The following is a 26,638-nucleotide window of genomic DNA, read 5'->3' as shown; positions in this document are numbered from 1 at the left end:
TTATCTAACTGGCGTTTCCTGTCTCAACCTGTCACCTCTAATTCATCCTGTGATCTCACTGCCTGGACCAGATACCTCTTTGCAAACCTACAACACCTCTTTACTGCCTTCGACTTTTCAGCTGACCTCTTAGCCTGTCCATCACCTGGCCCTACGTGGGTGAACCAACCCAGCTTCCGACGTCAACCCAAACGCAAGCTCCGTCCCCACCATGTCAATCGACGTTGGAGTCCCCCATGCGCCCACACTCACCCAGCGTGTTCTAACTTAGGTGCTTTCCCTCTTGGTGCTTCTACAGCAGGAAAACCCACTCGGGATGGTTTCGTGTCCTCAAGAAAAAAAAAAAGTGGGGCCTTCCACACTATTTTGCTATCTTCTCCTGATTCTTTACTTGCCATCACCTTGTGGAGTTGTGGACAAAATAACACAGATAAATTCTCATAATTTATTAGCGCCCAAGCTGTTTACCCAGAGGCTGCCACCTATGGGATGCAGAGGAGCAGAGGAAGGGATCAGCACTTTGTGCACAAAACAGTACATGGCTGCTCATAGTCAATTCTCAGCCCCACGTGAACGACTGACTTTATAACCAGTGTTATTGGCCAGGAGTGTTTCACATCTCTCAGGTGAAAAATGTTCAACACTTAAGTGCTACTAATAATTTTTATGGTTGGAAATGAGGATCAAAGTACGAAAGGAAAAATAAATTCCCGGGTTCATACAGCCAGCCAAGTCTGCATGGCTCATTTTCTGCCACATGTTTTAAACGGCCTCTCTGAAAGGCGGGGGAGGGGAGGAGGAACAAGTTGCATTTTATTTCTCAGCTCTTTAGGTTTGAAATAAAAGCAGACGGACGTGGCGGGGGGTGGGGGGAATCAAACATTCGAGTAACACTATACACTGCTACTGTTCCCCCAGGAGCTCCTTGCAAATGAGTATCAAGATACTCAATAGATACTTTCCTGGTAAAATACATAAACAGATAAATAAATTATCCCAGGCTGAAAAGAATTTCCACATCTGGTAGCTCACTAGAGCTTGTCAAACAAGTCAGAAACATGCAGGGCCAGAGAAGATCACTCTTTTGCTTCTGATTTCGGGGCTGGCTAGAGAATGTGACATTTCCCAAAGCTCTTTGCCTTCCAACAGGGAATACGACCCATTTAAACAGGCAAATGACCCCTGTGTTTTCTTCCAATTAAATGAATAATGATACCCAGGCTGCTGCTGCTGCTGCTGCTAAGTCACTTCAGTTGTGTCCGACTCTGTGAGACCCCATAGACGGCAACCCGCCAGGCTCCCCTGTCCCTGGGATTCTCCAGGCAAGAACACTGGAGTGGGTTGCTATTTCCTTCTCCAATGCAGGAAAGTGAAAAGTGAAAGTGAAGTCGCTCAGTCATGTCCAACTCTTAGCGACCCCATGGACTGCGGCCCAACAGGCTCCTCCGCCCATGGGATTTTCCAGGCAAGAGTACTGGAGTGGGGTGCCATTGCCTAATCCAAATGTCTGTGTACTCAAGTCACAGACACTGGAAGGAAAAAAAAAAAAGCCTTTCTTACAGGATCTGGCCTTTCAGTCCCAAGAACGTGCTAGGGTGTCCCTTAAAGGGTTATATTCAACGTACTTTTAACACCTTAGAGAAGTAACTTAACCTCTTCACATCTCAGTTTTCTCAGCAATAAAGCATGAAGTAACTGAATGGTCTCCAAGGTTCCCTTCCCATTCTGATACCAAGACAGAGAGCTTTCTGCCTGGGGCGCTATGAATGGAGCCCGCCGCACAGAGGTTCGGATCCCCTCTGAACCAGGTCAGTGCAGCAGCCTTGTTGGCGGATCCTGGGACAGCCTCAACATTCCCTTCGTGAGCTACGGTTTCACAGAGGCTGGCTGAGCACTGCTGTGGCTCCAACAACTGCCAAGGGATTCCAGAGGTCCTGACCGGTTTCAAGCTAACAGCCCAGGTAGCAGAGATCTTCCCCCATCACTGCTCTTTCATCCCTGCATGGGGCCGCCTTTCTTTCTCACAGCTCAGGCAGGGAGTGTGCCATCACAGAGCTGCCTTCAGCCTCTGCTCCAAGCCCCTTAAGCAACCCGTGGAGCCTGGTGCTTTAAAACCACTCTGTGGAGTGATGCTTCCAACCCTCCAATAGCAGCTCTGCTTTAAAATGCCCTCCGGTTGGTGAGAGACATGCTTGTTTGTGAGATTGCCCTGTGGTTTGTGAGAGACTCTGGGGCCTGAGCCTGCGTGTTAGGTCTCAAGAGGGACAGCAGAACCATGATCCAAACAGGCCCCGGTCACCACACTCTCCTCCGCTAAGGCAGCGGCCAGTTCTCCCTTCCACTCCTAACGTGCTGCTGGCACCACCTCCAAATACCCCTGGGTCCTCAGAGGGAGTCTGACACTTCCTACGCATAGCATTGGATACTATTTCACATGAAACCCCACCTTACACATCTGCCTGACTTCTGATCTCTTAGATTCATTACAGCTGAGGGATTGGGGGAAGTCATCTGGCCTATTTTTCGGCTCCAGGCAGGACTAGTAAAACCACCTTGGATGCTGGAGGGCCGCTGGCTGCCCCTTTCGGAAAAATTCCCAAGTGGGAGGCGCCTCTGTCTCTGGAGTCACAGTAAGAAAGGTCTGCCGCATGGTTCCCCTTTGATTCCCACATATTCAGTACTGTTTAAACCATTTTTCATTTAAAAGAAGATTGTGATTGTAACTACTACAGAAATGACAAAAGCTACACACACACACACACACACACACACAACCAAACCAAATCAGAAGAAACGAAGTTGCCTATTCTAGAGAAGAATAAAAATAATCAAATAAAAAATTTTGATTATATTCAAGGTGCCAATGTACCTAACCTTACCTAACTGACCTACTAAGGTCATTAAATCTTCAGCTGCAGAATGTCTACTCTTTTCAGGGGCCTACGGAACACTTACCAAAATAGACCTTTTACTGAGCCATAGAGACTCAATAAATTTCAAAACAATGAAATCATATGCAGTACATTTTCTGACCACAGTGGAACCAAATCAGAAATCAATAAGAACATAATTTTAAAAACTGACAAAAGTATGCAATATATTAATGCTTTTATGGGTCAAAGAAGATATTACAACAGAAATTAGAAAATATTTTAAACTTGATAATAAAAATAGAACAAGTCAAAACCTGGAACGGTACCTAAAGCCCTAATTAAGGAGAAATTTACAGCTTGAAATGCATATATTAGAAAACTGAATATTGAGATCACTAAACTATCAAGTCAAAAAGTTAGAAAAGTAACAGCAACTTAAACTCCTGAAACTGAGGAAGAGATTAATCAAGAAAAGAATAGTTACTAAATATAAAACAAGTCAACACTAAAGAAAAGTGTATAACAAAATCAAAAGTTGATTCTTTGCAAAGAATATGACATTGACATTCCTTCACCACGGCTGATCAAGAAAAGGAGAGAAAATGAAAATTATCAAGAATGAAAAAGAACACATCATTTCAAAATCTATAGAATTTATAAACAATAACAAGATAATGTTATGGATGATTTTATAGCAATGCATTTTACAATTTAGATGAAATGAACGGAGTCCTTGGAAAACACAACTTATCAAAAAAACTAACACAAGAAGAAATGGAGAGTCTGAATAGTACCAGAGCCATTGAAGAAACTGGGTCTGTAAACCCAGTTTCCAGCACCTGCTAGAGTGCTGGCTGAGAACAAAGGGAGAGATGGGTAGCTGCTCAGGACCAAGCTGCAGAAGCAAGAAAGTAGCAGCCATGAACCTTTCTTCTTTCCTTATGCATATACATCCCAATTTATTTGTCTCCTTTTCTCTTCCGATGACTATTTGATACAAGAATTACTGCCAGGATTTACTCGGTACATACAAGGTACATACTTTATACAACTTATTCTTTGGATATTTGTGGTTTCCTCAGCTTCTTGAGTCTATAAGTTTAATGACCTTACAGACAAATTTTGCAAGCTTTCAGCCATTATTTCACCAAATATTTTTTCTGCCCCACATTTTTTCTCCTCTCCTGCAACTCTGATGACATGAATGTCATATCCTTTGTGACTGTCCCAACAGTCCCTGAGTGTCTGTTCACTTTTTTTTTTTTCCCAATCTATTTTCTCTGTGCTATTTAGACTGGATACTTCCTATTGTTTCATCCTCAAGTTCACCAATTCTTTCCTGTTACTTTCATTCACTGATTGAGCCCATCAAGTTTTAAATTTTGGTTACTGAAATTTTCAGTACTGAAATTACCATCTGGTTTTTCTTTATATCTTCTGTTTCTTTGCTGAAAGTGGAAACTTTCTATTTTTCCACTTAACAGTGCTCATAATTGCTTATTAGAGGATTCTTTTTTAAATAGCGGTTTTAATATCCTGGTCAAGAATTCCAACATCTGTGTCATCTTGGTGTTGGCAACTATTGATTATCTTTTCTCAGTAAGGTTGCAATTTCCCTGGTTCTTGGTATGAAGAGTAATGTTGGATTTTTTCCTGAACATGTTGAGTGTTACTATGCAATGCTGCTGCCTTGCATGTGTTCAATTTTAGCACAGAGTTTAGGTTCAGAATGCATGTCCTGATCCACTTCTGTGGGCTGTGGGCTGAATATCAATTTAATTTCCAAAGACTATATTGGGGCTATTCTGGTCTACCCAGCTTGTATGCCACCCAGCGGCCACTCTGGAGCCTGGGCAGTATTCTACACCACAGTTTAGTTCTCATAGCTTTTCTTGTGTTGGTTCGAGTCAGTTTCATGCAGGGGCTGCTTTGAAGGGAGAGGAGCACCAGTGTGCTCGGAACTTCACACACAGATTTAAAGAACCCCTCCCTAACGCGACCTTCCCTCCACTCTAGCTGGGAGGGGATGCGATGCTGCCTCTTGCTGCCTGCTTGTCTGGTGCAGGCTGGATTTCCCTCCCCACCCCGCAACAGTCTCTGCAGCTGCCTCTTCACTGACATTCGCTTCATGGAGGACATGGATGGTCAGGTGGGCTCCATTCACAGTCCCCAGAGTGGACAGAGGCAGGCCAGGAGCACCGTCTCTGCTCCTGTCTCCGGTTAGTGCAGGATGGGGATGGATGGCAGGGCTCTGTAGACAATCTCCATAACCACAGCCTCTAGCTGGCAGGGGTACATTTGGCTTCTTTGGTGGCGTTTGCCTGGCGTCAAGCGGGTATGGTCAGAAGGGTTCCATCTGCATCTCTGGGTTCTTCCCAGCCCTTACAAGAGAAAGTGGAGGATGGTTGTCTGTATGTTTGTTTAGCATGTTACCTGTCCCTGTGCCATAGCCATCTCTAGCTCTGAGGCTGAGGTATATGAGAGGCAGGGACAAATGGAGGAAGAAAGGAAGGGAAAAAAAAAATCCAAGGGAACTGCTGGAACATCTCTTAAGTCCTGAGGACCCTAACCAGTCTGTCTTTCTTTTCCAGAAACAGGGTGGGATGTGCTTGCTCAATCATGTCCAGAATTGGAAGCCTGGAATGTATTAATTAAGTTATAAAATGTTAAGGAGACCTGTGACTAAATTACAGAAGGAATTCATAGACTTTTCATTGAAGGAATTACACAGACGTTGATAATTATGACCATCGGGACTTTGTTTCTCCCCTTCTGGGGGGGAACGTGAGGCCTCTCTCTGCATAAAGGATAGTTACATCTTCTCAGTGGAAGAACAAAGTTGCTGCTGCGTGGAAGTAGCGACATGCGGAGAAAGGTGTGCATGGGGCTGTGGAGTAGCCAAAGGGGTGGTGGGCTTGCAGCTCGTAGACCCTAGATTCTGCCTTGTGATGTGGGGGCTGAGACTCAGCAAACATCTCACCTTTGCTAGGTGACTTCCTGTTAGGTTCTGTCAACAGGGGCACCAGATAGAAGTTAGAAAACTGGAGCAAAGGAGAAGGAAACTACTTCTGTTTTGCCTGCTTTCCCCCGACAGCGTGGCATTTCACCCATGTCGGCAGGTGGTTCTAACCTCTTCTGGCAGAACCAACTTCATCTTGACCCCGTGGAATTACCAGCAATGGCAGCCAGTGGCCCACCCCCTCAGAGGTCTAAGGCCCAGCTCTGGCAGGAAGGGAGTGGGATGGGGCGTCTCCTCCATGCTTCCAGGTTCTAACAACCCCAACCTCTTCCCTCTCTTCCTTTGCTTCTCCCATCCTAGGGGTGGTGGGTACACTCTGGAATTGTTAACTCTTTGTATTTTCAGTATTCGCTTTTTGCCCTCTCAACTCTCTAATACCATGTATTAGAAATTTTCATACATTAAATCCATTCTATTGAAACCATTAGTATAGATTCTGTTTTCCTGACTATATGGATTATTTGTGAATATTAAAATATGAAACAAAATGTTCAGGTGTTTTTACCTTCACCAAAAAGAGGTTCTGAACAAATGGGTTTGAGTGGCACAGAGGCAAAAATGGAATAGTTACACAATGAAATCTTTACAGCTGGCCTGGTATGGGGAAAACTGCACTGATACGAATTACATGATCTTTACAGCTGGCCTGGTATGGGGAAAACTGCACTGATACGAATTACATGATCTTTACAGCTGGCCTGGTATGGGGAAAACTGCACTGATACGAACTACATGATCTTTACAGCTGGCCTGGTATGGGGAAAACTGCCCTGATACGAACTACATGATCTTTACAGCTGGCCTGGTATGGGGAAAACTGCACTGATACGAACTACATGATCTTTACAGCTGGCCTGGTATGGGGAAAACTGCACTGATACGAACTACATGTCCTTATTGGTGTGACTCACTAACTCAGTGATACTTTGCTGTTTAATCACTGTGTTGTGTCCAACTCTTGGAGACCCCAGGGACTGTAGCAGGCCAGGCTCCTCTGTCCTCCACTATCTCCCAGAGTTTGCTCAAACTTATGTCCATTGAGTCTGTGATGCTATTTAACCATCCCGTCCTCTGCCTCCACATAAATATGTGGGAAAAAAAATATATATGTGTGTGTGTATATATATCTCTCCACATCTTTATCCACTCCTCCGACAATAGGCATTTAGGTTGCTTCCATGTCTTGGCTACTGTAAACAGTGCAGCAATGAATGCTGGGGTGCGATCCTTTCAGATCATGTTTTTCTCCAGATACATGCCCAGGAGTCGGACTGCTGGATCATGGGTAGCTCTATTTTTAGTTTTTTAAGGAACCTCTATACTGTTCTCCATAATGGTTGTACCAATTTACATTCCCACCAACAGTGCAGGAGGTTTCCTTTTCTCCACATCTTCCCCAGCACTTACTGTTTGCTGAATTTTTTCATGATGGCCATTCTGACCAATGTGAAGTGATAGCTCATCGTAGTTTTGATTTGGATTTTTCTAGTGATGTTTGGATTACTTAGTTATGTTGAGCATGTTTTTATGTGCCTCTCGATCATCTGTACATCTTCTCTGGAGAAATGTCTGATTAGATCTTCTGCCCACTTTTTTGATTGAGTTGTTTGTTTTTCTGACATCGAAGTGCATGAGCTGTTTGTATATTCTGGAGATTAATCCCTTGTTGGTCACTTGGTTTGCAAATATTTTCTCTCATTCTGTGGATTGTCTTTTTGTTTTGTTTATGGTTTCCTTTGCTGTGCAAAAGCTTTTAAATTTAATTAAGTCCAATTTGTTTATTTTTATTTTCATTACTCGAGGCAGTAGATTGAAAAAGATCTTGCAGTGATTTATGTCAGAGAGAGTTCTGCCTATGTCTTCCTCTAAGAGCTTTGTAGTATCCAGCCTTAAATTTAGGTCTTTAATCCTTTTGAGCTTATTTTTGTGTATGGTGTTAGGGAATGTTCTAATTTCAGTCTTTTACATGAAGCAGGCCAGTTTTCCGAGCTCCACTTACTGAAGAGCTTGTCTTTCCTCCACGGTATATTTTGCCTTCTTTGTCATAGATCAGGTGACCATAGGTACCTGGATCATCTCTGGACTTTCTGTTCTGTTCAACTGATCCATATTTGTTTTTGTGCCAGTACCATATTGTTGTGATGACCATCTCTTTGTGGTATAGTCTGAAGTCAGGGAGCTCGATTCTTCCAGCTCCATTCTTCTTCCTTAAGATTGCGTTGGCTATTTGGGATCTTTTGTGTCTCCATACAAATTGTAAGAATTTTTGTTCTAATTCTGTGAAAAATACTACTGGCAATTTGATAGGAATCGCACTGACTCTGTTGACTGCTTTCAGTAGTACAGTCATTTTCACAATATTCTTCCAATCCAAGAACATGGTCTCTCTCTCCATCTGTTGGTGTCACCTTTGACTTCTTTCAAGTGTGTCTTACTGTTTTCTAAGTACAGGTCTTTCGCCTCCTTTGGTGGGTTTATTCTGAGGCATTTTATTCTTTTTGATGTGATGGTAAACGGGATTGTTTCCTTAATTTCTCTTTCTGATCTTCTGTTGTTAGTGCATAGGAATTCAAGAGATTTCTGTGCATTAATTTTGTATCCTGCAACTTTACCAAATTCATTGATGAGCTCTACTTTTCTGGCAGTCATCTTTCAGAATTCTCCAGGCAAGAATACTGGAGTGGGTAGCCATTTCCTTCTCTAGGGGATTTTCTCCACTCAGGGATTGAACCCAGGTCTCCTGTGTTGTAGGCAGATTCTTAACCATCTGAGCCACCAGGGAAGCCCTTCTTTGTTATAATACTCTTTAAATGCCTGTAGGATCTATGACAACCTTTCCTTAATTCCTTTTCATTCCTAATGATGATAAGTTGTGTTCCTTTGTTTTGAGTGGTTTGGCTAGGGATTTATCAATTTTGTTAATTTTTTCAAAAAGTCAGTTTTGGGGTCTATTAATTTTCTGTTCTGTTTCCTAGATTTTATTAGCATTTATCTTTATTCTTTCCTTCTACTTGCTCTGAGTTTAACTTACTCTTCTTTTTTAGCTCCTTAAAATAGAACAAAGTTTAGGTGACTGCATTTAACCTTTTCTTCTCTCCTATTATATGCGTTTACTTGTTATAAATTTCCCCTAAGAACTGCTTTCCACAATTTTTCTTCAGGTTGGGAAAATAATTTACTTACAATAAAAATCACCAGTTCAAAGTCTGTGTTGATAAAAGTACACAGTCCTATAACCACCATCCCAATCAGAGCAGAACATTTCCATCCTGTGAAAAGTTCCTTCTGCTCTTTTGTTCTCAGGTCTGCCCTCGCCCGTGGCAACACAGTTTCTCCTAGAATTTTATGCACAGAACATGTCAGTAAGTGGTCTTTTGCACACGGCTTCATTCTCTCAGTATAACAATTCTGAGATTTATCCAGGTTGCTGGATATATCAGGAGTTTATTTCTTTTTATTGCTGAATGATATTTCACAGCACAGGTATTCCATACTGTTTCTCTATTTGCAAGTTGATTCATCTAGGTTTTCTATATTATGAGTGACGCTATGAATTTCTTTTGGAATCTGGGTCATAGAAAAGTGAAACTTTTTTTTCTTAAACGTTATGAGAATCTGCTAAACATTTTCCCAAACTGGCTGTACCACTTCTCATTTTTACCAACAACGTACGAGAGTTCTAAGCTGCTCCACATCCCCCCAGCATGCAGCACTGTCAGCATTTGCAGTTTTCTTTAGTCACAGCAGTGGGTGTATGGTGATGACCCTCTGTGCTTTTACTGTAGAACTGCCCCAATGACGATGAGGTGGAGAGTTTTTCCATATGTTAGTCTATACCTGTATATTTTATTTTATGAAGTAACTGCTCAAATCTTTAATTGACTTGTTTTCTCATTAGAGAGGTGTGAATAGTTCTTTATATATACTGAAAATATTTTTCCCAGTCTATAAATTGCCTTTTTATTTTCTTAGAAGTGTCTTTTTAAGTGTTGCTAATTCTGATGAAATCCAGTGATTTCTTTTCAGAGAAGGCAATGGCACCCCACTCCAGTATGCTTGCTTGGAAAATCCCATGGACGGAGGAGCCTGGTAGGCTGCAGTCCATGGGATCTCGAAGAGTTGGACACGACTGAGCGACTTCACTTTCACCTTTCACTCTCACGCACTGGAAAAGGAAATGGCAACCCGCTCCATTGTTCTTGCCTGGAGAATCCCGGGGACACGGAGCCTGGTGGGCTGCTGTCGATGGGGTCGCACAGAGTCGGACACGATTGAAGCGACTTAGCAGCAGCAATGATTTCTTTTATAAATTATGTTATTTGTCTCCTACTTTAAAAAAAAAATCATTGCTTAGCTCAGGCACACTAGAACTTTTTTCACTGTTACCTTGAAGAAGTTTTTATAGTTTTAGTTCTTGTATTTAGGACAAGATCTATTCTGAACTGACATATGGATATCAAATTGCTCCAGCACTATGTAGTGAAAAGCCTATTCCACCTCTACTGAATTGACTCGGGTCTTTTGCAGAAAACTGACTGACCACACATGTAGCCTATTTCTAGAATCTTTATATTCTGTTTCATTGATCTACACGTCTAAGTTTACACCAATACCAGAGTCTTGATTACGTTAGCTTTATCTGTCTTAACATAAGGCCGTCTTATAATTTTGTCCTTCTTTCTTAAAACTTTGGCTTGTGGCTTTTTCAGGTCCGTTGTGTTTCCATTTCAATTAGAACTGCTGTCAACTTCAACTTTTTAAAAAAGCCTTCTGGGATTTTGACTGTGCGTGCTTTGAATCTATAAATCAGTTTGGGGAGAACTTACCCCTTAATAATTGTGAACCTTCGGATTCAAATGTATGATACGTCTTTCCATTTATGAAGCTGTTCAATTTCTTTGAGCAATGTTTCCTAGTTTTCATTGAACCGATGGGGCACACGTTTTACTAAAGTTTTCAAGCTGACTTGCCCTACCCTTCTCCAGGCAGCCACTGACCTTTCAATCACTGAAGATTTAGTTTGTGTTTCCTATAAATGAAATCATAAAATATGTTCTCTTTTTCACCTTGCTTCATTCACTCAGCATAATCATGTTTAAATACGTCTATATTGTACATATCAATAGCTCATCTACTTATTACTAAGTAGTGCTCTACTGTATGGAGACACTACAATTAGTTCATTCATTCAACTTCTGATAAGATTTTTTTCCTCCAGTTTTTTGCTTTTACAAATAAACACTGCAAATACAAACACTAAAACTTACATTAGCGTACAACTATTTATGTATACATATGCTCTCATTTCTCTAGGGTAAATCTCTGTGGGAAGAACGGTGGGGTCACACTGTAGATTTACAGTCAACATTTTAAACACCAAACTGTTTGCTGAAACGGTTGCATCTAGGTTATGGATCCCAGTAAAGTGGAAAGGCATGCGGGCCAGAATCATCTGTCTCCTATCTTTCATGTGCATGCTGGTAATGAAAATTTGTTCATTTATCAAATATTACTAACTGCTGAATGGACTGAGCTGGGTTAGGCACAGAGGATACAGCAATGAATAAGATGGCCATATTTCTGTCCCTATGGGGCTTCCATTCTAGAAGAAAAGCAGACACTAAACAACACACTTCACAATTATTTGCTTACAAAGAGGTTGAGTGCTCCAGTCTGGAGACTTTGTGAAAGCTTCTTTTGATCTGAGTGCTGAAGGACGAAAAACAGTCAACAAGATAGATATAATCCTAACACACAGTGGTAACTGTGACAAAGAAGTAGTTCTGGGCTCCAACATAACCCCCCTAGGACATAAATTTTTATTAACTGATTTGTTTATTCTCTTAATCCATCAAGTCTACATGAAAATAATCCCAGGCTTTGGCATAAAAAAAACAGGATTTAGGAGTACCATCCTCTTCTGTCTTCTGATTTTAACACAAAACTGGGTACCCTCCCCAGAAGAGCACTATCCCTTCTGAATGATGAAAACAACCACAAACCCTCCCCATGAATCACTGGATCACGAGAAGGACGGCAGCAGTCATGGTAGAGCAGCTGATGAAGCATCTCATAAAGAGCAGAGCACGCAGCCCACCAGCCAGAACATGCACTTTCTAATCGCTGCCCGTGCACTGGCGCTGCTGCTGCTGCTAAGTCGCTTCAGTCGTGTCCGACTCTGTGCTACCCCAGAGACGGCAGCCTACCAGGCTCCCCCGTCTCTGGGATTCTCCAGGCGAGAACACTGGAGTGGGTTGCCATTTCCTTCTCCAATGCATGAAAGTGAAAAGTGAAAGTGAAGTTGCTCAGTCGTGTCCGACTCTTAGCGACCCCATGGACTGCAGCCCACTAGGCTCCTCCATCCATGGGATTTTCCAGGCAAGAGTACTGGAGTGGGGTGCCATTGCCTTCTCCGCTACACAATCTTATCTAATGCACATGAGAACCCAGCGAAGCAGACACTGTCAGCACCATTCTGTCCAAGAATAAACTACAACCCAGAGAGATTACATAAGTCGTCCACGGTGACAGAACAGAAACTTGGGTCCAGCACTAACTTTTTTCATAGTATTAATTATTATGCAAGAGGTAACTTTACAACAGCACCCTAGAGCACCAGTGGTAGGGATGCCTGAGAAATAAATTTGTTTTCTTTAGTACCAAGGTAATTTAGTGATGGACAAGTGATAGAAGATGGTTCTGAGGACTACTTTTGAGGACCAGTAGTCTCTGACATGGTAAAATCCTCAAGGAAGACAATATAGTGTCACCCAAACTTGGATTCAGATCTCAACTCTCCCACTTATTTAGCTGTGTGACTGTAGGGAAGTCATCTAATCTTGCTTAGTCTCAGTAAAGAAAGGGGAAAACAAAAACAAAAACCAAAACCCAACAAAACCCAATAACTGCCTAGGAGGTTTGGGAAAAGATCGTTCAGTTCAGTTCAGTCGCTCGGTCATGTCTGACTCTTTGCAACCCCATGAACCACAGCACGCCAGGCGTCCCCGACCATCACCAACTCCCGGAGTTTACCCAAACTCATGGCCACTGAGTCAGTAATGCTAACCAACCGTCTCATCCTCTGTCGTCCCCTTCTCCTCCTGCCCTCAATCTTTCCCAGCATCAGGGTCTTTTCAAATGAGTCAGCTATTCTCATCAGGTGGCCAAAGTATTGGAGTTTCGGCTTCAGCATCAGTCCTTCCAGTGAACACCCAGGACTGGTCTCCACTGGTGTATGTAAACAGCCAGCAAACCGGTAGCAACACAGTAAGCAGCACATAGATGGTGGTTAGGGAAGTTACTCCTGTCTTAGCATCTGGAGAAGACCCCCATTACTAGAGATGAAGGGTGTCCCTGCCCCTACCTCTTGATCCACAGTTGACTGCTTCAGAGGTCACGTGGAGTAAACACAGGGCCTCAGAGGGAAGAGATGAAGATTTAAGCTCAGTCCCTCTGGGTTTTGCACTTCCTCTCATCAATACACTTTTTGTCGCTCTAAATGAACTCAAGGTTGAAAGAGATTTCAGGCTGCAATATTCCTGAGATCCCAAGATTTTAAGCCATGGTTGAAAGGAATTCTTCCAGGGTACCTTTCTTTTATCAGACTTCATTTAGACCGACTGCAAATAGCAAAGAGGCAGCACTCTGTCCATCTTGGCTACCTTTCCTCATTGAAATGTTCCTACTTCCCACCTTCCTTTTACCACAAAAACAAACACAAGGATATAGTTTGAAGCCATTATATATAATGGAGAGAGAAAACATTGGCAAGAAAAAAACCAGGTCTGTTTGCCATGAGTTGGCTATAGAAATAAGTAATTTGCTTTTTTTAAAAAAAGGGAAAGATAGTGTATGAAAAATCCCCAACACCTTAGGTGTGATGATAGGAAACACATCTCTATGAATGGAAATAAACCCAGGAAGGTGAGTCTATGTACTAGCTACATTCATGCCTTTCACTGGCCAGTAATGATGTCGACCAGGGTATTCACATACCAGCCTGTTTCACAACAATTTCTTTTATACTCAATGGATATATAAATATATTTTAATATATAATATACATTATGTATAATTATAAAATGTTGAGCTTAAAGCTCAACATTCCGAAAACAAAGATCATGGCATCTGGTCCCATCAATTCATGGCAAATAGATGGAGAAACAGTGGAAACAGTGGCAGACTTTATGGTTTTGGGCTCCAAAATCACTGCAGATGGTGATTGCTGCCATGAAATTATAAGACGCTTGCTTCTTGAAAAAAAAGTTAAGACTAACCTAGATAGCATATTAAAAAGCAGAGATACTACTTTGCCAACAAAGGTCCGTCTAGTCAAAGCTATGATTTTTCCAGTAGTCATGTGTGGATGTGAGAGTTGGACTACAAAGAAACCTGAGTGCTGAAGAATTGATGCTTTTGAACTGTGGTGTTGGAGAAGACTCTTGAGAGTCCCTTGGACTGCAAGGAGATCCAACCAGTCTATCCTAAAGGAGATCAGTCCTGGGTGTTCATTGGAAGGACTGATTTTGAAGCTGAAACTCCAATACTTTGGCCACCTGATGTGAAGAGCTGACTCCTTTGAAAAGACTCTGATGCTGGGAAGACTGAGGGTGGGAGGAGGAGGTGATGACAGAGGATGAGATGGTTGGATGGCATCACCAACTCAATGGAAATGAGTTTGAGTAAGCTCCAGGAGTTGGTGATGGACAGGGAGGCCTGGCATGTTGCAATCCATGGGGTCACAAAGAGTCAGACACGACTGAGCGCTGAACTGATATATAGTTATTTATATATAATATGCATTATATATAATTATTTATATATATTTCCATATATGTTAAATTATTTATGTCTATATATAAAAAGGACTTCGCTGGTGGCTCAGAGGGTAAAGCGTTTGCCTGCAATGTGGAAGACCTGGGTTCAATCCCTCGGTCGGGAAAATCCCCTGGAGATGGAAATGGCAATCCATTCCAGTACTCTTGCCTGGAAAATTCCATGGACGTAGGAGCCTGGTAAGCTACGGTCCATGGGATTACACCTGGGGGAATATAAGCTTCTAATTTTTGGTGCTGGTGGTCACAGGGGGGATTCCTATTTCTTCCCTTTAAAATCCACTTTCAGTGGACATTGAATTTCCAAATACATGAGGTTTTCTAAAGTATCTTTGATATTAAGTTCTTATTTAAATGCTTTCTTCTCTGCAATAACTGTATTGTTTTTCAGTCTTCTAACTTTATTGAGGCTTTTAATGGCTAAATCAAAGATATCTCTTGGTAAATGTCATGCTGCAGTGGAAAATAGGTGAATTATTTTCATAACTTTAAAAATATGATTTCTAACATAATTCCACAGTGGTAAGAGAACAGACTCTATGATTTCAATACCTTTAGACCATGAGATTTTTGCACCTTGTTTTATGTCCCTGGCTATGTTCCAATGCCTCCTAGTTTACAGTCTATGGGAACTTGAACAGAATTTGTATCCTATTATTGTGTGAAAGTTGTACGAATCTTAATTATGCTGAATTGGTTCATGGTGCCTTTCAGGTCTACTATATCTTTCTACTGTTCTGTATATTCATTCTATTAATTTTTGAAACTCTGATATTGAAACTCCAACTAAAAATCTTAATTTACCTACTTTAAAAAAAGAACTGTAATATATAGCAGAACTATATGTAACTTTGTTCTGTATTTTCTAAGTCTCCTATAAACGTGTTATCTTACTTTAATAATTTAAAAAATAAGAAAGAAAAATCCACTTTTAAGGCTTAGAAAATAAATTTCTATAACACATGTACCAAATATGGCTTCATTAAATAAAGTTTCATGATTTCTTAGAACCTCAAATTTAACAGATCCTGAGTCAACTAAAGAAGATGGTTACCTCTCTCCCCAAAGCAGGATGAGTCTTGGGGATAAATGCCCCCACTTTCCCTGGTGCCGGCTGTGGTTAATTGATGTGCACACTGTTCTGCTTGGCTCTGATACCCCCGACTCGCCCCCGCAGCCCCGGGCCTCTGCCTGTCGCCATCACGCGTCTCGCGGACATCCCCCTGACAGGACACATCAATTCCTAGTGCTTTTCACCAGGCCTCGGCTCTGGCACTTTCCCCTGGGGAGACCTTTCCTGGTCTCCATACTTAACCCTTGAACCCGGCCTAATCCATCAGCCTCCCTGAATGAACGGTGATAGAGAATGCTCCTCCCCAAAGACAGGCAGCCAGCCTCTGCACTTCAAACTCAGAAGGCAAGCCAGCAGCGGGTCTGCTTTCTGTTTGTCAGTGTCGCCAGCTTCTTCACTTACTGATGTTTTTATTGTGGCCATGCCCAGCTGCCTGAGTCTGGGCAGTGCTCTTCATGGAGACATCAGTAAAGCGCTTGTTAAATCTCATAGATGCTCTTTTGAAGATGTCCCCTGGGACCCTCCTTGGGAGCTCCCCAAACTGGCAGCCAGCACAATTGTCATTTTGGAATAGGGGTTCCACGAAGCTCTAAAGAACAGCTTCGTGACCCACGCTCCCAAACACGGTTTTTGGGTGCTATTACAAATCACAACTTCAGAGAATGAAATATAACCCTCTGTATTAGGCAAGACAAGCAATAATGGGCAATAAATATTAAATATGAAAACGCACTGTTTGAGACCTCCTTACCTCATAACCGAACTGCAGTTCATCAGAGGTCAGCATGATGATATCATCATCAATAGCCAGGACGGCCTCTGTCTCGATTTCATCGTAAGGGAAGAAGCGGTTACTCAACTTGTTTTCAGCTGTTCTCACAACTTTTAATGGAACCCGGATTTTGGGCCACAGAGAATCTGGAAAAAGAAAAAAAAAAAAAAAAACCAAGGTATTTATGACTCTTCTAACTTCTTTGAAAAGATAAACTGGTAAAAGCCATGTCTCACAAATAAGACAGAAGAAGCAACTCAAAGCTGTGACTCTCATGAAATCCACAGGCGCAGGGCTTCCCCGGTGGCTCAGTGGTAAAGAATCAGCCTGCCGATACACGAGATGTGGGTTCAATCCCTGATCCAGGAAGATCCCACATGCCACAGAGCAACTGACCCGTGTGCCACAACTACTGAGCCGCTGCTCTAGAGCCCGGGAGCCCCAACTACTGAAGTCCCGTGCACCCTGGAGCCCACGCTAGGAAACAAGGGAAGCCACTGGAAGGAGGGGCCCTCGCACTGCAACTAGAGAGCAGCCCCCACTCTCCATAACTGGAGAAAAAGGCCGTACAGCAACGAAGACCCAGCACAGCCAAAAATAAATAAGAATATGGGGAAAAAACAATAACCGCATGCACAACTACAGGAGGACATTCTTAAAGATGAATTTTTATAATATATCATAAATACTTCTCTTCTCTCTACATCCTTACAACACTGCTGCTGCTCAATGCTGTCTTAACCAGAATCCACAAACAGGCTCCAAGGCACAACTGAGAGGCCGGGGGTGGGGGTGGGGGGTGCCGAACGACTTGATGAAGGTCACAGGGACAGGGCAGGAGCAGGCATGGGCCCTGTCTGCCTCATTCTCAGGCCCATGGTTTGAACACCAGGACTCGACCACCTGGCCACCTCTGCATAATCCTTCCGGGTGTGTACACCCAGCCCCAAACTTGCCTGCAGCCCCTCTGGGAAACATTTGCTGAAAGAAGATGAGAGTGCCCACTTCCACCACCAACGGCTCCCAAGGCCGCCGAAGCCACCCTCACAAAACCGTTGCCCTGAATGAGTTCAGCTTTCCTAACTCAGCACCTCACCGCTCAACAGCCGCTCTCTCCTGACTCACTGGGTTTGGGTTCTCATCATGACCAATTTACAGAGTAAATATCAAATTTCTAGGTCCGATTACATGGGATTTTCTGGTATACTGAAGACCCACGAACTTGTGACTCGCCTTACATTTTTCCCATTCTACTTTGAAGCAATTCAACCTCAGGTTCCTCATTTTAAAGTGATGCATTTAGCACAGAATAAAATTAACACTTCTTTGGTACAGGACCTATGTCCATAGACCTCAGGGTTCTTTACAGAGGGCAGTTTGTTCTTCACACAACATTTGTCAGATGAGCACGGAAAGGTATCATATTGCTTCCAGAAACCCAACACATAATTGTGGGATGGTCTAGTTTTGTGAGTCTTGAAGCCCCAAAATGCCTGTGGCCACTCCGAAGTTATCATACCGAAGGATAAGTATGACTGAGGGAAAATCAGGAGGAAAAAAGGTTGCTCTAACAGACATCATATAAAATATCTTACTTCTGCATAATTTACAATGTGTCCAGGTAAGGTGCTCCTAGGTTCTTGGAAGAGGCCTGTGAAAGTGCGAGGCCCTGTAATTAAAGAAGATATTCCTATACATACATACATACATATATATATATATATATATATATGGAGAAGATAGTCCTTAAGTTCTAAATAAGCCTAGGGCCTAAAGTGCCTGGTGACACAGATTGTAAAGAGTTTTCCTGCAATGCAGGAGACCTAGGTTCGATCCCTGGGTCAGAAAGATCCCCTGGAGAAGGGAATGGCTACCCATTCCAGTATTCTTGCCTGGAGAATTCCATGGACAGAGGAGCCTGACAGGCTATAGTCCATGGGGTCACAAAAAGTCAGACACAACTGAGCGACTAACACTTTCACAGCCTGAAAAAGCTTAGGGTCTAAAAATGTGTTCAACTCCAAAAAAAAGCATGTTTGAGAAAGGACTGGAGACCAAAGAAATGATCCAATGGGTCAGTCCCTTTTAATCAATACTTAACCTGGTCCAGAATGACATAATCAAAAACTGTCTTCAGAATAAATGGATAGGCACAGGACTAAGAGACTGGAGACCTGAGTTCTGCATTTCCCATGGGGTTCTTAGGCAGGTCCCTTCTTCTCAGGGTAAGAATAAGTGGAGAGAGAGAAGGGAACCTTCATTAAGCAACCAGTATATGCCAGATACTTTACAGGTGCACTGTCATTCATCCTCCTGACAAGTCTATAGAGCAGAAATTATTTACAGAGTAGGATTCACAAGGCTCAGAGAGGTTAAGTACATTGGCTGGGGTTAGGGCTAAATGATACAGCTAGCATTTGAATCTAAGTCTGTTTAGCATCAAAGACCAAATAGGACCTGCACCGTTTACTGCAGCTTGAAAATGTCATGTTTCTCTGGATCTGGAACAAAAACAATCATCCTTATTCTTCTCTGCTTCCCATTCCCTCTTCCAGTTAAGTAAAAGAAATCCCTGTCATAAATCCAAATCCTTAGAAAACATGAATAAATTGTAATATCTAAAAGTGAAGGAAGTTATAGCTCTAACTAGATCAGTGGTTATCTTTAGATCAGTGGTTCTCAAATGGTGTCAGGATTCCTTCGTGCTTTTAAAAACTGTTGAGATCCCCAAAGAGGTTTTATTTATGTAGGACACACACACACAATTTATTATATTCTGAATGAAAACCAAGGAAACTTTAAAACCCAGGACACACGAGCATACCCTCCATCAGCCAGTAGAGTGGTGATGTCATCCCATGTTGGGCAGTCCCTGGAAAACCCCACTATGCACACGTAAAAAATATAAGCGTGGGAACGCAGGGTGACTCAGCATTCTCAGAGAAAGAATTTCAACCTCACCAACCCTGTGAAAGGACCTCAGGGATGCTCAGCAGTCCCCGGACTGCACTTTGAGAACCTCTGTATGAGACCTTGTATTTAGATTTGGGTACTGCAATAGAGCTGCCCAGCATGGCTCAGACGATAAAGAATCTGCCTGCAATGTCGGAGACCAGGGTTCAATCCCTGGGTCGGGAAGATTCCCTGGAGAAGGGAATGGCAACCCACTCCAGAATCCTTGCCTGGGGAATTCCATTGGCAGAGGAGCCTGGAGGACTACAGGCCGTGGGGGCGCAAAGAGTCAGACATGACTGAGCGACCAGCACACAAACACTTACAGAAGAACCAACAAACTGGGAGATAGGCGGAGTTGATGAGGACAGTACAGGTCCTCGGATCCAGGATCTCTTTAAACTGAATATGCCATGCACTGCCTCTCAGCTCCAAATTCACCCTTCACTGCCCTGGGGGTGATACTGGCAGCCAGCCCCATCACCATTTCCCCTTTGCCCACTGACTTGATGTTAACACGTCAGCAGCAGGTGCTGGAGGGACGCTGGGAGGTGAGGGCTTTGCTTCCTGGTTCTGGTGTGCCTTTTTCACTTGCTCCTTCGGTACTTGGCCAGCAGGTAGGCAGCAGCACCCCTCTCCAGCACATGTAGACGGCACCCCCAAGGGAGGCTCCCAGCAGGTTCTACAGACACCCCAACAGGCTCCCGAAGGAGTCTGGCAGCTCCTCTGCAGGCAGTTTCCTGGCAAGTTCTGTGATACCTTCAGCAGCAACTCAGCTGAGGTTCTGCCCTCAGGTGGTTCCTCAGGAACTGAAGCCCTCGCCAGTACCCCTGAGTCCAATAACACCCCCCGGATGGCTTCCCATTGAATTCCATGGGTATCCAAAGGGGCTGCTGGTTTCCTGTTTGCCAGACTCAGCCTGTGGCACCTGAGCAGCTTCACCATGCAGTGGGTCTGAATCTCAGACCGAGCTTGGGGAAGCGCTCTCAATCCCCAAGCTGATTTCCTATATCCCGGGAGCTCTCTTCACCCTTTAGCCACCAATCTCCTAGTCCTCCTTAACAATTCCTAGTTAAAACTTGAACTTTTCCTGGTCAAGTTGCTGTGTGGTTTCTGTCTCCCACCTGGACCTTGACTAACACACTAGGGCTATCAGAAGGGTTCCCAGATGAAAGGCTTCTGAGTGGCTTCTCTATGGCTTCTGAAGCTAGAAGCGTGACCAACGCCTGGGTGAAAGTTACAGGGAAACCGATTCAGGCTCAAAGTCGGTAAGAATGTTCTGATGGAACGAAATGCCTTCAGCAACGCTATGTGCTCTTCCACGTGAAATGTACCAACTTCAGGGACCAAACAAGACACCTCTGAGGACTGTATGGCCAGTCACGTTTCACAGAGAGAACAGTCTTTGGAAAGAGCTTCAAATCTCAGGTGTTTGTATTCCTTATCAGCTATGTGATCTTGAACAAGTCCGTGATTCTGTACCTGTTTCTTTGACTATGAAGATGGGATAGTGACACCATCTCCACCTGTGGCAAGGCGTGAGGAGGAACAGGAATGCTTTTAGCAGCTCAGTGCCCAGCACGTGGCAGAACGTCCACCAAACGTTGGCTGTGCTTTCCCTTGCAAGTCTGTGCCTATTTACAGACCAAAGGATGAACCCTAGGTAGTGGTGGCAAAGAGGCACACGTTAGATCTCGTACATCACTCCAACAGTCTAGTGGCATGTCCTCAGCTTTTATCTTCAAAGTTCACTTTGAGACTAGCGGAAACCCTGCCATTAATCCTCTAGAACTGAAAAAACCTAACTTGCCAACAGTTCCGTTGGCAAGAAACATGGAACTCTTGCCAAGGAAATTTCACAAGGCAACAAACAGCCTCTCTTTCTGCAATACAGAAAGAGGCTAGAAAACAGGTGAGCTGCTTGCATGATGTGTCAATGTTCTCGACCCTGGATGAGAGTCCCTCTCACCCAGGGAGTGTGCACAACATCTTCAACAGAGAGTTTTCCACATTCTTTTCCTATGTGTAGCCAGAAAATTACTCAAGACAATGTCTAAAAACAACCTTCCTTGATAAGGTCTTTGATAGGGAAGTTTTAGCAAGTGAGGAAAGCTAAATGGGTACAGATGGAAATGTAGAATGAATCGTGGCTTTCTTGGAAAGGTGATTACCTTTTCCTGTCCTGAGTTGGGCCTGGAGAGCCAAAGGCAGCTTTGGTAAAAGAAGTCTCCATCTCAACGGTCCAGCTCCCTATGAACCACTGTGACCACAAGGAAGGACTCCAAGTAGAACTCCCAGTTGCTTGTTTTCACAGCTTCAAATAGAACAGGGCTCTAAGGAGGGGATCCAACTTCCTTGGGCTTTTGTATCCCTTCTGTGGAACACGGGAACAAGAAAGTGGCTAGCCAAAGAAGCAGTATAATTACTCCCTGCCTTAAAGAAGGTAATTCTGATATAGGATTTTGATACAGTTTGGGAAAAAAAAAAAAAAAAGGACAGGAATACAAGGTAGGAAAGAAAAACGTAAGTGAGAAAGAACAGAAGACTTGTATTTTTCTTTCCGTTAGTACTTCCAAAAGAATAAGATTTATTTTTCTGCCTCTCTTCGAGCCCCTGATAAGAACCTGGTTGATCTGCATAATCCCAAATCAGAGACCTGACAAAGCATGATCTCCTTGCTGCTAAACAGCAATCTGAATAGACACAGTGGGGCTCGGGGCACAGAGCATGAGCTTGGATCCAGAGAGACTTGTGTTCATTTCTGCAGACCTCTGACGTGTGTGTGTTAGTTGTTGAGTCGTGTCCGGCTCTGTGTGATGCTATGGGCTGTAGCCCACCAGGCTCCTCTGTCCATGGAATGCTCCAGGCAACAATACTGGAGTGGGCTGCCATGCACTTCTCCAGTGGATCTTCCGAACCCAGGGATTGAACCCGGGTCTTTGCACTGCCGGCGAATTCTTTACTGTTAGAGCCACCAGGGGAGCCCTAGGGCAAATTACTCAGTTAATCTGAGTTTCACTTTTGTAAATGGGGATAATATCAGCTTCTTTCAGTTTTGTTATAAGCAGTAGAGACAATACGTGTAAAGCACTCAGCACAGTTCCCATTCCTTGGATATAAAAGGTACACGATACATGTTGTAACAACACTGTATCATTCTCATTTTCACAGATGTGCGTAGTGGTTCAGTCATGTCTGACTCTTTGCAGTCCTTTGGACTGTCGCCCGCCAGGCTCCTCTGTCCATGAGATTTTTCAGGAAAGAATACGGGAATAGGCTGCTATTTTCTTCCTCCAGGAGATCTTCCTTACCCAGGCATCTTCACAAATGGATTCTTGTAAGGTCTTACAAACTTCACTTTGCCTCTGACATTTTGAAGCGGTGTAGACAGAAGAACAGGTGGTGACTCCTTAGCACGCAGAAGGAAACAGTGTCACAGCTAGAAACCTCGGGTTCTTCCACCACTGCTTGGCCCAGGTGGGGTCTTTTCCTTATTCTTTTAACCTCTAAATGGAACTGCATGAATTGTAGCTTGTGTCTCATCCTGCGAATCTATAGCTGGCAAAACAGAAATGTCACCTTCCATTCACACAAAGTAGTCTGAAAAATAAGATTTCTCAAAAACATTGCCAAATTTATGAAAAACAAACAGCTGAGCCAACTGACCTGATAACTTTACAGTTCTGAGCTTTAGTCCAACTTGAAGGAGAAAAAGAACTCCTTGTGTTAAGGATTTTTTTAAAAACATGTATTGATTAACAGTTTTCTCCAAGTTGGATGCCAGGAGCCATGTGAGCTAGGAGAATTCTCCAACTTGGCAAAGGTACTACGAAATGTTCAGGTTGTCCGACGATGACCCCAAGTCCATCCTGGGGATCACTGTCAAACACAACCACAGATTCACAAAATCAACCATCAGGTTATCTCTGTACAAATCTTGAGCTCCCTCCAGAAGTCCTCAACCTGCCTGGTGAACAGCGGGTCCCCAGAGCCTCACTCCCCACGGTCCCTGAATTCAGCTGGAAGGAAGGGCACTCCTGCTTCTGCTTCTCGATGGCCTCCATCCCGACAGACCGCCCTGAAACGCTCAGCCAATCCCATCCTGCCTATTAAGAACTGTGGAAGTAGCAACCCGAAGCTGGGGTGGCCATAGGGGAGTTCCCTGAGATCAATTCAAATTTAAAAACTGAAATCAGTTAAAACAGAAGGCTGAGTTAAATCTATCTGAAATGTACGATGTAACAGCTTCCTTCAGGCTGAGGCCAGGGGCCAAGCCTAACAACCTCTATATCCATCAAGCCGGGAAACTGAAAAGCTGAGGTCGGAGGAGGGCAGTAGCTCGCCTCTTTCGTCTGACAGAGCTCAAAACCAACGTGACGAAAGCTCGCTGGAAATTTCTATTGCCTAGTCTAAGTATTTACTTAAACTTCAAACCCAGCAATTTAGACTTAAATGTAACCAAAAAGAAAATACTATTTGGTTGGGTTGGAGAGTGAAAAAAAAAAAAAGTAGAGGGGAGGGATTTCTGCCTACACTAATCCTCCCAGCAGCAGACATGTTAACCACAATATTTATTTTAGTAAATGTAGAGAAAGTGAAAAACATCACTTTTGCCTCTAATATTTCAAAGCCTTGGACTTGTCTTTTAAAAAATATATATGTTACTAATGCCGTACATGAAAAATCAGATGCCTTTGCTGGCACGAGGGCCAGAGCTGACAGCCCCATTTACCAACTGAACAAACACCCCACAGAAGATTAAACACAGTTCATGTTCTCCCCAAACAACCACAACGCCAGAACCAGAGCCCTGACCTAAAAACCACTGTTAGAAAAAAAGCTGGTCCAGCCCCTGAATGTGTCAAAATTTGGGCCTCATCAGTTGAGGGCTCTTTCCTCTCTAGAGCCAAAATATTTCAAAAATAAACTACACTCTTGGTCATGACATTCACCACTACACTTTGGTAGGGTGTACCAAAAATTAAAACTAAACACCCAACTCCAGAACCTAGGTTTGTGCTCTTGCTTTTAGTGACAGCAATGTAGGCAGGACCTTAGACCAAGAAGGAAGAAAACTAGTTCTCTTTCCTCACAGTTTGCAGTGATACTTGCTCCAAAGAAGTGACTCAAAGTCACATTAAATAAGTCACCTTATGCCCAAAGTGGCTAACCTGGGTTTCTAAGGAGACGTCTCTTCTGCATTTAGCAGCAGCACTGCCTGTCTGGGCAGGAGGGTGGGGTGCAGCTGGGGTGCTCCCGCCCTGGAAGCTGGTGGCCTCGGCATGCAGCAGGGTGACTGCAGATACGACACACAGCTGTTCCAGCTCCAACAAGGGACACACAGCCTTCCTTCTGAAACACAACCCATCCTTTATGAATGAAGACTCAGATGAGCAATGCAGTGCCTCCGATCCACTCACTCTGGGTGGACCCGGGGCTCTGAAGAGCCTCCCTGCTGTCCCGTTCTGTCCCCTCGGCCTCCTCCTCCTCCCCCTTCCCGTCAGTTTCATCCTCTCTCCCTCTGAGAAGGTGCCAACATCCTCTTTTTCTTCTACCCTTTTCTGTCCCCTTTATTGAGAGTCAAACAAACAAAAAAAAATCCAAGAATGTTGGGAGGAAAACAACCGGGCACAAAAGATGAGAATAGCAACAACGATAATAAACGCCGTGTGCCTCAGGGAGTACTATGGGCCTTCACGTAAAAGAGCTACTTTGTTTACTAAACTGTGGCCCCCTGAATCTAAAAAGCAAGTACTGATGCAGAGAACAAAAGTCCCACCAAGGAAAAAATTTTAAAGTCTCAAGAGGGCATTTAAATCCTGATTTGCCTCACAGACAGAAGTACATTCTTCTCCCAGCCTAGACTAGGGATCTACTACTGGGTTTTCCAAGGTTGACTATCCCGACTTCAGGATAACCAATTAAACGGGAACAGCCATAAAAAGTGCAGATACTACTGTCAGGCAATAAACTAGACCTTATCGGTGATAGTGGTGCACATTACAAACTTCAAACTCATTCCTTGCTCTAATCCATCAGAAACTTCCTGGCTTTAATAGGCTATAAAGGGCAGGGGCTTTGAAGTCCCTGGGATTAGGATCCATAATAGACGGACTGAATGAGAAACGAAATGCAGGTGGAACGTACATTATGCGTCCTGAATTAAAAACAAATCCAATGAATCAAACAGGCTCAGCCCGAGCTGCCAGTCAGCAGATTACAGGGGTGGCCAAGGCAAGGGACAGAGTGATTACGGATGAGCTGGTGGGAACTTCCAGTGAGGGGTCACTTTAAGGAGCTGATTCAAGCCTGGGAGGGCGCACTTTGCTGACTCTGCCCATCAGAGGTGAGGCCGTCCTTTTTGAAGAAGAGCACTGTATCAGAGCCGAGATAAGGAAGGAGAAAACTAATGCCTTTTAAACTGACTTTTCATGTAAACAAATCAGCTGAGAGGGTTGAGGGAAGCTGAGATCTGTTTTCCCAAGGCTGATGGCCTTTGATCCTATTGACTCCTAAGCCCTCAAACACTTGTGGCTACAGAGCATGCCATGGGCTAAGAGTTAAACCGGCCACCCTAGAACAAGAACAAGATGACTGAGAAAACCAGGGTCATGCTGCCTCAGGAATGGCATTACTGTTGACAAAGCAGGAAAGTTCATTTAAGACAAAGGCTGCAAATCATTTGTCCATCAAAAAAACTCGATCCCATTGAGACGAACACAAAACGTCCAAACCGGGCCTTTCCTGGACACACCGTCTCTCCGCTCGTCTTACCTTCAGGAGGGTTTTTATTCTGATTGTTCCAGACGACCAGCAGCTTGGATAGGCTGGGCACCTTGGACACTTCGGTGATGACCCGGAAGAGGCTCTCCACTCGGTCGTAGGTGAGGACGATGGCCGTGAAACCTTGAGATTGTGGGGGGATGAGGGGAAGGAAGAGAGGGTTGCTCACACTGCCCCACTTCTGCAAGAGAACAGATTAATATGGGTCAGAGAAGGATCTAGTAACAATGGTGCTGGTCTCTTTCTCAGCATGACCAATAAACCGGAACACGGGAGACTCGATGTAGTTTCTACCATGACCAATCCAAGAGGCAAGCAACTGTTCAAAGTCTT

General features: G+C 43.7%; 1 protein-coding gene across 4 annotated transcripts in view; it reads right to left on the bottom strand.

Moving 5' to 3' along the window:
• Positions 1-26,638, bottom strand: part of EXT2 (exostosin glycosyltransferase 2) — a 149,143-nt gene that overhangs the window by 27,108 nt on the left and 95,397 nt on the right. For all 4 annotated transcript variants that reach the window (NM_177496.4, XM_005216407.5, XM_010812797.4 and 1 more), the window contains 2 exon segments: positions 16,550-16,716; positions 26,297-26,486. In NM_177496.4, coding sequence (NP_803462.2) covers positions 16,550-16,716; positions 26,297-26,486 — 357 coding nt within the window.

The sequence above is a fragment of the Bos taurus genome, chromosome 15 (assembly GCF_002263795.3).
Source record: "Bos taurus isolate L1 Dominette 01449 registration number 42190680 breed Hereford chromosome 15, ARS-UCD2.0, whole genome shotgun sequence".
NCBI classification, from domain to species: Eukaryota; Metazoa; Chordata; class Mammalia; order Artiodactyla; family Bovidae; genus Bos; species Bos taurus.
Note: the sequence above shows the minus strand (reverse complement) of the source record. Positions and strands in the feature narration are given on the sequence as shown.